The 11075-nt window shown below is 41.0% G+C and overlaps 1 protein-coding gene across 1 annotated transcript; it reads right to left on the bottom strand.

The window, feature by feature from the left end:
- Positions 1–5529: 5529 nt before the first annotated feature.
- LOC133562835 (uncharacterized) lies at positions 5530–9233 on the bottom strand. Its single transcript, XM_061916645.1, is given in 4 exon segments — positions 5530–6842; positions 6844–7031; positions 8914–8957; positions 9066–9233. Coding segments are annotated over 4 exon segments (582 nt in total). The 5' UTR covers positions 9193–9233; the 3' UTR covers positions 5530–6619.
- Positions 9234–11075: the final 1842 nt, after the last annotated feature.

Below are 11075 nucleotides of genomic sequence, written 5' to 3'. Positions count from 1 at the left end.
CTCACTAAAACACTAGCAACGCAATAGAAAGATAAGGGATTTCCCAGAATTATCCTAGTAAAAGTGTCTAAAAACATCTGAATCCGTCCCAATGCAATCGCCTTTTTTTTCAACTTTATTTTTATTTATTTTATTGTACTTTACTATCAATATCATCATCCACGAATCTTTCATCCTCGCTCAAATTAATGGGGAAATTGTCGTTTTCTCGGTCCAAATAGCTCTTGCTGCTGGAGGCTCATATTATAAACAATATGAGGAGCCCTCACTATTGTGACGTCATCGTCTGCGACTTCCGGTATAGGCAAGGCTTTTTTATCAGCACCAAAAGTTGCAAACTTTATCGGCGACGTTCTCTACTAAATCCTTTCAGCAAAAATATGGCAATATCGCGAAATGATCAAGTTTGACACATAGAATGGACCTGCTATCCCCATTTAAATAAGAAAATCTCATTTCAGTAGGCCTTTAACATTGATGACAGCATATTCAATTAGATTGGGGGAAAAAAACTTCTTCACCTGCCTTAAACCACACCGCACGTCACCGGAGTTATGTTGACGTAAATAAACATTCATTCACATTCATGTACGTTATGATGAAAGTGATTCGATGATTAAATAATATCCACGTTAATGCATGAATTTCCCTGGCCTATAAATGATGTAACGTTTGCACAAGAGCTGTACCGACAAAACTTGTATTATAAGCTAGTGATGATTATATTTGCAAAGGTTCTTGTATTGGATATAATATTTATAATACATTTAACAATCCAGCCTCTGCCAAAGCAAAAACTCTCCATCTGCCTCTGAGCACAAGGTGAAAGGTCATCAGTCCTGAGGTCAACTGGCTGCAGGCCCCGCCTAAAAAACAAAATTCGACCAATCAGAGTTCAGTTTAATGTTCCTCTCCTCTGCTTTCCCAGGCTCTGGTGATATTCATAACATGTTAATGACCATAACCCTTATTGATCACAGATGACCGGGCAGCTCGACCTTAATCATGTGGCGCTCCACCCCCACACCACGACAACTGGTAGCATGAGTCGGCAGATTTCAACTGAACATTAGCATCACCTTTCCTCAAATATTCAATAGCCTAGAAAGAGCGGTCGCTAATACAGACTGCTCTGTTTACTGTAAGCACGATTACTAAAGAACCAAAACTGTAAAATAAGCTCCAATTATACAATACCAAATAGCTTCTTTTAATTTGATGTGGTATTTTTTTATTTAGCCATTTGAACAGTGTTATGATGCACAATATAATGAAATCCAGTTTAGGAGCTATATTAAAATGTCTGCTTTTTTACAGTCATGTTAGAATACTAATAATAAGACTAACAACAGTTTGTATAGTAATTTATGTACATGTTAGTTATCGACTAATATTAGTATTGAATAATGGTAATTATTCAATATTACATTTTTGTCACAAAAATTGTATTTGTGTTGTGAACCTCCGACAAAGACTTGCTGCCTTTTCGCCAGTTGTTTTAAATGCCATCCATCCATCCAGCTCCCTCCCCCCATTCTCACCACATTCTACAGAGGCACAATAGAGAGCCTGCTGACCAACAGAACTCTGTCTGGACTGGAGCCTGCAATGCCTCAGACTGGAAGTCTCTCCAGAGAGTGGTGAGGACGGCGGAAAAGATTATCAGGACTCCTCTTCCTCCTATCCAGGAGATCACAAAAAGCCGCTGCCTTACCAGGGCTCAGAAAATCTGCAAAGACTCCTCCCACCCCCACCAAGGACTGTTTTCACTGCTGGACACTAGGAAGAGGTTCCTCAGCCTTCGTAGCAGAACCTCCAGGTTATGTAACAGCTTCTTCCCTCAGGCCGTAAGACTCTTGAACGCATGATAATTAAATTATCCCCTCAACTCCCCCCGAAATGGATTAACTCGCTGGAATAAAAAAGACAATATAACATACATCCATAAACATGGACGCATGTGAAGAAGTGCAATGTATTTATCTGTCCAGTAATCTATTTATTTACAGTATAGCTGCACCTTTTTGCTTTTTTTTTTATCCTGCACTACCAAGAGCTATCCATCCATCCATTTCTACCGCTTATTCCCTTTTAGGGGGCGGAAGGCGGTGTACACCCTGGACAAGTCGCCACCTCATCGCAGGGCCAACACGGATAGACAGACAACATTCACACTCACATTCACACACTAGGGCCAATTTAGTGTTGCCAATCAACCTATCCCCAGGTGCATGTCTTTGGAAGTGGGAGGAAGCCGGAGTACCCGGAGGGAACCCACGCGTTCACGGGGAGAACATGCAAACTGCACACAGAAAGATCCCGGGCCTGGATTTGAATCCAAGACTGCAGGAACTTCGTATTGTGAGGCAGACGCACTAACCCCTCTTCCACCGTGAAGCCCTACCAAGAGCTAATGCAACGAAATTTTGTTCTTATTTGTACTGTAAAGTTCAAATTTGAATAACAATAAAAAGGAAGTCTAAGTCTAAGTCTAAGTCTATCCATCTTCTTCCGCTTATCCGAGGTCGGGTCGCGGGGGCAGCAGCCTAAGCAGGGAAGCCCAGACTTTCCTTTCCCCAGCCACTTCGTCCAGCTCTACCCGGGGAATCCTGAGGCGTTCCCAGGCCAGCCGGGAGACATAGTCTTCCCAACGTGTCCTTGGTCTTCCCCATGGCCTCCTACCGGTTGGACGTGCCCTAAACACCTTCCCAGGGAGGCGTTCGGGTGGCATCCTGACCAGATGCCCGAACCACCTCATCTGGCTTCTCTCCATCTGGAGGAGCAGCAGCTTTACTTTGAACTACTCCCGGATGATAGAGCTTCTCACCCTATTTCTGAGGGAGAGCCCCGCCACCCGGCGGAGGAAACTCATTTCGGCCGCTTGTACCTGTGATCTTGTCCTTTTGGTCATAACCCAAAGCTCATGACCATAGGTGAAGATGGGAACGTAGATCGACTGGTAAAATGAGAGCTTTGCCTTCCGGCTCAGCTCCTTCTTCACCACAACGGTTGTTTTAAATGCAAATACAAGATTAGCGGCAAAAATTGTTAGCATTCAAATTTTCGCATATTAATAGTTTAAAAAAATCCCGATTTTTAGGTTCATGTAAATGAGCTGGAATGGTAGCATTGTTATGTTTATACTGGGGAAGAAGACGGCACAGCAACGGAATGTCAAGTTCAACAGGTTTATTGAAGACTTGATAATTACGTGGAGTGTGTATGCTACTATGTGTCTGCATGCACGACTATGTGTGGAATTACCATATGTAAATACCGTGATGTTTGTGGAGGTGCGTGTTGGATGTCCAACGTCCAAATCCGAGGGTGGTGGAGAGGCCAGGGGAAGTCCAAGGTCCAAGCGGGGGTCAAAAGCAGGAGAGAGAGTCCGAAAGTCCAAAACAGGGTCAAGGATTGGGAAGGCAAATCAGGTGCAGGAGGGAAACAGCAGTAGTGACACGAGCGCTGTGGGAAGAGCGGGAGATACAGGGATCAGGGGGAACAAAAGACACAAGGAGACAGGCAACGAGCAAGATCAGGAGATTGTCAGAGACGTGCAGCTTACGGGTAGTAGATATTACGTTCCGACGACGATGAGTCAGCGTCGATCGTCTTCATACTGCCGTCCTTCATCAATGCCAGGTGTGTCAGGTGTGGATTGCCTGTGTGCTCCCGCAGCAGAGGGAAGCACGGAGTGTGTGTGTGTCAAAACAAGCATAACATGTTAGCAGGCTAACATTAGCTAGGAGCAGTTATTATACTTGTAAGATGGTGCCAATACAAAATTCATGATTAGTAGATTTTGAATGATATAATTAGCTAAAATAATAGCATAAAACATTACCATGCTGAATTTAGTTTGCTAAGAATAGTAAGTATACTGGCAAGATAGTGCCAAGTATCAAAAGTCATGAGTTTTAGGTTTACACATTAAAAATAACTAAAATGCTAGCATAAAACAGCATGCTGACATGAAAACAGTTAATATACTTGTAAAATGGTGCCAATTATCAAAATCCATGATTTTAAAATTTGAATATATACAACTAGGTAATTGCTAGCAATATGAGACACTGCTCTCAATATCTGACATCTTGGTTAAGATCAGAGGTGTCAAACGTAAGTATAAAAATGAGGCAACATTTTTGAACGAAAGAAACTGCTGTTGTAAATGTGTCCAGTAGATGTTGCAATAGCAATTTTTTATATCTATGTAGATTATGCTATATATATACACTGTGTGTATGTGTATATATGGGATGGTTTCCTGCTGGCTCCGCTGTGAACGGGACTCTCGCTGCTGAGTTGGACCCGCTTTGGACTGGACTCTCGCGACTGTGTTGGATACATTGTGGATTGAACTTTCACAGTATCATGTTAGACCCGCTCGACATCCATTGCTTTCCTCCTCTCTAAGGTTCTCATAATCATTATTGTCACAGACGTCCCACTGGATCATTATTGTCACCGATGTCCCACTGGGTGTGAGTTTTCCTTGCCCTTATGTGGGCCTACCGAGGATGTCGTGGTGGTTTGTGCAGCCCTTTGAGACACTAGTGATTTAGGGCTATATAAGTAAACATTGATTGATTGATTGATATATATATATATATATATATATATATATATATATATATATATATATATATATATATATATATATATATATATATATATATATATATATATATATGTATATATATATATAGGGCTTCACGGTGGCAGAAGGGTTAGTGCGTCTGCCTCACAATACGAAGGTTCTGCAGTCCTGGGTTCAAATCCAGGCTCGGGATCTTTCTGTGTGGAGTTTGCATGTTCTCCCCGTGAATGCGTGGGTTCCCTCCGGGTACTCCGGCTTCCTCCCACCTCCAAAGACATGCACCTCGGGATAGGTTGATTGGCAACACTAAATTGGCCCTAGTGTGTGAATGTGAGTGTGAGTGTTGTCTATCTGTGTTGGCCCTGCGATGAGGTGGCGACTTGTCCAGGATGTACCCCGCCTTCCGCCCGATTGTAGCTGAGATAAGCGCCAGCGCCTCCCGCGACCCCGAAAGGGAATAAGCGGTAGTAAATGGATGGATGGATGGATGGATACACATATATATATATATATATATATATATATATATATGTATATAATAAACCACATGATGTTAGTACATCAGTACATCATGTAATTGGATTTTGATATCGTTTTTTTTTTTATCTTGGTAGATTGAAAATGAACACCAATGAGTTGACTGATGAACATTATGACATCATTTATTCAGAAAGTATAAATAACAACAATCCAGCTGTATAATCACTCGCCATACAGCAATAGGTGATATCTGTCTATTAACTGACACCTGTCACGAATACAGCTGTCACATATACTGTAATATTGTACATGGTAATTGTTACATACTGTATATATGATATATACATAATATATTATTATATATCCGTATTTATAATATACTGTACATATATTATGTAAATATTACGTACATATGTTATATTTTACATTGCTATATTTAGTCCATTTTTACCTGTATGGTTTTACATCGCTATATTTAGTCCATTTTTACCTGCATTGTCCTTTCATCCTTACAATTTCCATCATTGTAACTGAGCTACTGTGTGGAACAATATCCCTTGTGAATCATTAAAATTTGTCTAAGTCCAAGTCTCAAGGTAGAATACTATTAACTTACAGTTTTTAAACAAAGAAAATAATCTTAAATTGTGTTTATTTTTAAGTTATGGTGCTATGATTTTACCAGTCCGGCTAACTTGGGAGTAGATTTTTCTCCATGTGGCCCCCAACCTAAATGAATTTGACACCCTTGGTTTAGATAGATGATTATGTATTTACACCTAATAATAAATAATTACTGAATATATAAAATACAGCATAAAAAGATACACAAAAGAAGTTGTATGTATTTAATCAATAATTTTTAAAAAGATATTGAGGCAGTAATATCATGTCATTAACTTACCGCCATGCTGAATTATTGTTTGAGGCTTTAGATGATGAAATCAATAGTTAGCTGTAATCAATACATAATTACACTGGACTCTCTTCATTTGATTGGATATTGAAGTGTGGAGGTTCCATATGGTGGAAATCATTACTAGTATGACTCGTGCATAAAGTTGAAAATAACATTATAATATAATGTTATTTATCTATTTTTGTATATAATGATTATATTCATGAAGTGCATTGTACTGTTTATTTGAATGTGTGTGTGTGTGTGTGTGTGTGTGTGTGTGTGTGTGTGTGTGTGTGTGTGTGTGTGTGTGTGTGTGTGTGTGTGTGTGTGTGTGTGTGTGTGTGTGTGTGTGTGAGTAAAGAGGCTGATCTCACAGCTGGAGCCTATTGTGTTGCCACTGAATGAGGGCCGGGATGTGGGAGGATCATTATCAGAAGTCCTGGTCTCTGGATCAATATCAGAATTAATAAGAACAGCTGACTTCCAGCCGCCGATATATCATCATAGTCACCAGCTGAGATGTTTTGTGTCACCTTCTAACTGCTCGCCAGTTGCTCTTTTGGATCTTTGCTGCACAAAGTAAAGAATGCGAGCCAAGTGTGTTGCAGTTGTGTTTACTGCACATCTTCTCTGGAGAATTATGCATAATTAAAGAGATAACTTCCACGTAGGTCATGAACGGTGAAGTTTGCAAGCTGCAGGAGCACTTCAGCCCAGGCCTCCCGATCCTCAACCCCCTGCTGGTGCCAGGTCCGCTGGGCCGAGACCACCGTGTTTAGGACAAAACTCTCAAACTGATCCCCAGTCAGTGGCCGACGCTTCTGAGTCTTCAACGTGTTGATCTTCTGCTGCATGGAGCTCATTGATGTGAGTCAAGAAGGACCGGCCAGGCCTCATAGATGCCATCTCCTCATCCAGGAGGAGAATGTTAATGTCCTGGTTAAGTTCCAGCCCACCCAAGAAAAACTGCAGGATGGGTAAAAAAAAAAAAAAAAAAAACGAAAAATACTGCGGTATACAACCCATTGCAAAAATGATGGAATCAGCAATCTTAGAGGACGTTCATTCGTTTTAATTTTGTAGAATAAAAACAGAAAATCAGACTTGACACAAAACTGCAATCATTTTAAATGGCAACTTTCTGTCTTTAAGAAACTCTAAAAGAAATCCATCCATCCATCCATCCATCCATCCATCCATCCACTTTCTACCTCTTATTACCTTTGGGGTCGCGGGGGGGCTAAAAATAAATCAAGAATATAAATAGTAGTAATCAGTAACAGCTTCATTTTTAGACCAAGCAGTATATATGGAATCACTCAATTCTAAGGAAAACCGGTATGAAAAACAAACATAAAAACGCACCCCTTTTAGACCAGTTAATCTGCCGTTTTTCTTTTCTGCTCTGCCCCCCTCTCCCTCGTGGCGGGGGAGGGGGCACAGGTTCGGTGGCCACGGATAAAGTGCTGGTTGTCCAGAGTCGGGACCCTGGGTGGATTGCTCGCCTGTGCATCGGTTGGGGACGTCTCTGCGCTGTTGACCTGTCTCCGCTCGGGATGGTCTCCTCCTGGCCCCACTATGGACTGGACTCACACTATTATGTTAGATACACTCTGGACTGGACTCTCACACTATTATGTTAGATCCAATATGGACTGGACTCTCACACTATTATGTTAGATCCAATATGGACTGGACTCTCACTATTATGTTATATCCACTATGGACTGGACTCTCACTATTATGTTAGATCCACTATGGACTGGACTTTCACGATATTGTGTTAGATCCACTCGACGTCCATTGCACCAGTCGCCCTGGAGGGGGGAGGGGGGATCCCCCACATCTGCTGTCCTCTACAAGGTTTCTCATTGTCATACCACTAGGTTGAGTCTTTCCTGGCCCTGATGTGGGATCTGAGCCGAGGATGTCATTGTGGCTTGTGCAGCCCTTTGAGACATTTGTGATTTAGGGCTGTATAAAAAAACATTGATTGATTGACCACTAGTACTTTGGTGTACCACTTCTGGCTTTTATAACAGCTTGCAATCTCTAAGGCATGAACTTAACGAGTGACAAACATTACTCCTCATCAGTCTTGATCCAATTTCCTCTGATTGTTTCTTCGGTCAACAGTATGCTTGTCTTTTACAACCTTTCCATGTTGTCTGTGTTTGGTCCGGATTTCAATCCTCTCCTTTGTTTCAATTGACATCCCTCGTGTTGGAGTCATGATTTATGTCAAATCACCTGGTGCAACAGCTCTGCAGGGTGGTAACACTCCTTTTTAACTGTGGACTATTGAACAGATTTAATCTAATGCCGGTATTATTTTTGGAAATGAAAATTGACAATCGTAATTCCATAATTTTACATCTGCTTGATCTGAAAATGAAACTGTCACTGACTACCACACAGTATTTTCTTATTTTTTTTGTTTCTTTTTTTCTGCCATTTTAATCTACCTACTCAGTGGTTAGTGTCCGCCCTGAGATCGGTAGTTTGGAAGTTCAAGCCCCAGCCGAGTCATACCAAAGACTATAAAAAAATGGGACTCATTTCTTCGCTGCTTGGCACTCAGCATCAAGGGTTGGAATTGGGGGTTAAATCACCATAAATGATTCCCGGGCGCGGCACCGCTGCTGCCCACTGCTCCCCTCACTTACCAGGGGGTGATCAAGGGAATGGGTCAAATGCAGAGGACAAATTTCACCACACCTCGTGTGTGTGTGACAATCATTGGTACTTGAACTTAACTTTAACTTAACTTTTAAATGACTGTAGTTTTGTGTTGTGTCAGTTATCTGTTTTATTCTCCACAAAATTAAACAACTGAATAAACATCCTCCAAGTTTGGGATTCCATATTTTCAAGGGGGTTGTAGTCTTAAAAAAAAGTGATGTTGTAACTTATTTTCACGTAACTGTGGTACCTCAAACATCAGGTTTGCATCAAACACCGGTGGGCCATTGGGATCTAAAATACAAAACACAACACATCTCGAGCAAATCTAAATTCTATAACACATCACAACTGCTAAGGTGCATGCATCAACCTCGACACTTGTCATATTAGACCATTAACTAAAAATAAAGGAGGCTTCCAAAAGTATATGCATGCAGTCCAACCTTAACTTACCCTGCAGCGCTTGCTCAAACCAAAGACACAAAATGACCACCTGCCAAATTGTTAATTGCAGTTCTAGCGCCATTCTTCATTGGAGTTGTTTACACTACTGCATCCTTCTACCTTCTCCACTCGTCCTCTCTGGAATCCAGGCAGAGCAGTCAGAATACCGTGCATGTTTTTCCTCCTTGGAAAAAGGAATTCAAAGCCAGATGGCTGTGATTTGAAGCACTAATATTTCACAGGCTGCCTTTTTATTGCCAAAGTGTTCAGACCTTTGAGTGAGCTAGGATTCATTGCATCGGCTGAAATAATTTGTCAATAATTAGGAATTAATCAATATATTAGATAATCCCCTCTTGTCTTTTTGGATTCTGCAAATTTCCAAATTACTAATTTTAAACAGTTATTTTTCTGTACATCAATTTCCTGTATCAATGTTACCAGATTGCCGTTAAATTGGGTATCGTTTAAATTTTAACCGACACTAGTACCAACTTGTTGCTTTAAAAATGGTGCCAATATGTAAAAACAGTGCCCAAACTGGTACTTAAAAAATGAAAACATGCACATTTTTGTAAAAAAAAACAAAACAAATTTATTGTAATTTTTTTAGAATTTTGTGATATTCAAGTTGAACAGACTAGTATTTTAAATTGTCATGAACAAATTGCCATAATTACTGCAGCAATACAGTATATAGAAAATGTGGAAAAAAAGAAATACTTGTGTTGTAATGTCTGATGCTCAAAACTTCGCTTGCCGTGACCGTCATTGGTTCATAAAGAGGAAGTGCTGTGTTGCGGTTGGCTCTGCTAACACTGCTCTGCTATTGGTGTTATGAGGTCTTCTGTTAGCGTGATGTTGAAGTGCTGTCCTGTACCATTGTACACATTTTTTTTCACATTTGTTTTGAGGATTCACACCCCATTCATGCTTCTGATTGTTGAGCGTGTTTGGACTTCCGTGATAAGTTTATCAATACATTTTTGGACTGCCTATACAGTTCTCTAACATCCAAAAACCACTGCCTGAGACAGATGGCAGACCACCAGAAGTCATCAAGTGCGGCGACAGCACACTGAGGGAACATCTGTACGACCTTCTCTGTCAATGCTGGGTGGAAGGAGCAGTAACTCAGGACATGAGAGACGCCAACATCGTTACCTTGTACAAGAGCAAGGATGATAGAAGCGACTCTCTTCGATTACGCTTGCACCTCCTGGTACCCCAGCACCTCCAAAACCCTCAAATCTAGACTCCAAACATCCCAGAATAAGATAATCCGGTTACTTTTAGACCTCCACCCCAGATCACACCTCAATCCAACCCACTTCTCCAAAGTGGGCTGGCTCAGGGTGGAGGACAGAGTAAAACAACTTGCACTGAGCCTAGTCTATAAAATCCGCTACACCTCCTTGATACCGAAGTACATGTCAAATTACTTCCTTAACGTAAATGACCGCCATAACCACAACACCAGGGGGAGCTCCACAAACCACGTTAAACCCAGATTTCGATCTAACAAAGGTCCTAACTCATTCTCTTTCTATACCACATCAATGTGGAATGCACTCCCAACAGGTATAAAAGTAAGTGCATCTCTATATTCCTTCAAAACCACTCTAAAACAACACCTCCAGGCAACTTCAACACTTTACTAATACCCTCCTCCATTCACATCCCAGCTCCCCGGATTATAAACAACTCAAATGTACTTCTAATGTATATACTTGTTCTTATGCTATGTGAACTCACTATGTTCTCTGCTGGCTGTACATATCCTACTAAATAAGACCTACACTGTTTCAATGTCCACATTTCTCTGTTGATGCAATTGTTGATGACTGAAGTTCTGATATCAACCAAAGCTCCCCACCCACCCCCCGGATTGTAAATAATGTAAATAATTCAATGTACATACTATGATGATTAACTTGTGTGATGACTGTATTATGTTGATAGTAT

Source organism: Nerophis ophidion, linkage group LG12, assembly GCF_033978795.1.
Source record: "Nerophis ophidion isolate RoL-2023_Sa linkage group LG12, RoL_Noph_v1.0, whole genome shotgun sequence".
Classification (NCBI taxonomy): domain Eukaryota; kingdom Metazoa; phylum Chordata; class Actinopteri; order Syngnathiformes; family Syngnathidae; genus Nerophis; species Nerophis ophidion.
This window is presented reverse-complemented; position numbering and strand designations above follow the sequence as displayed.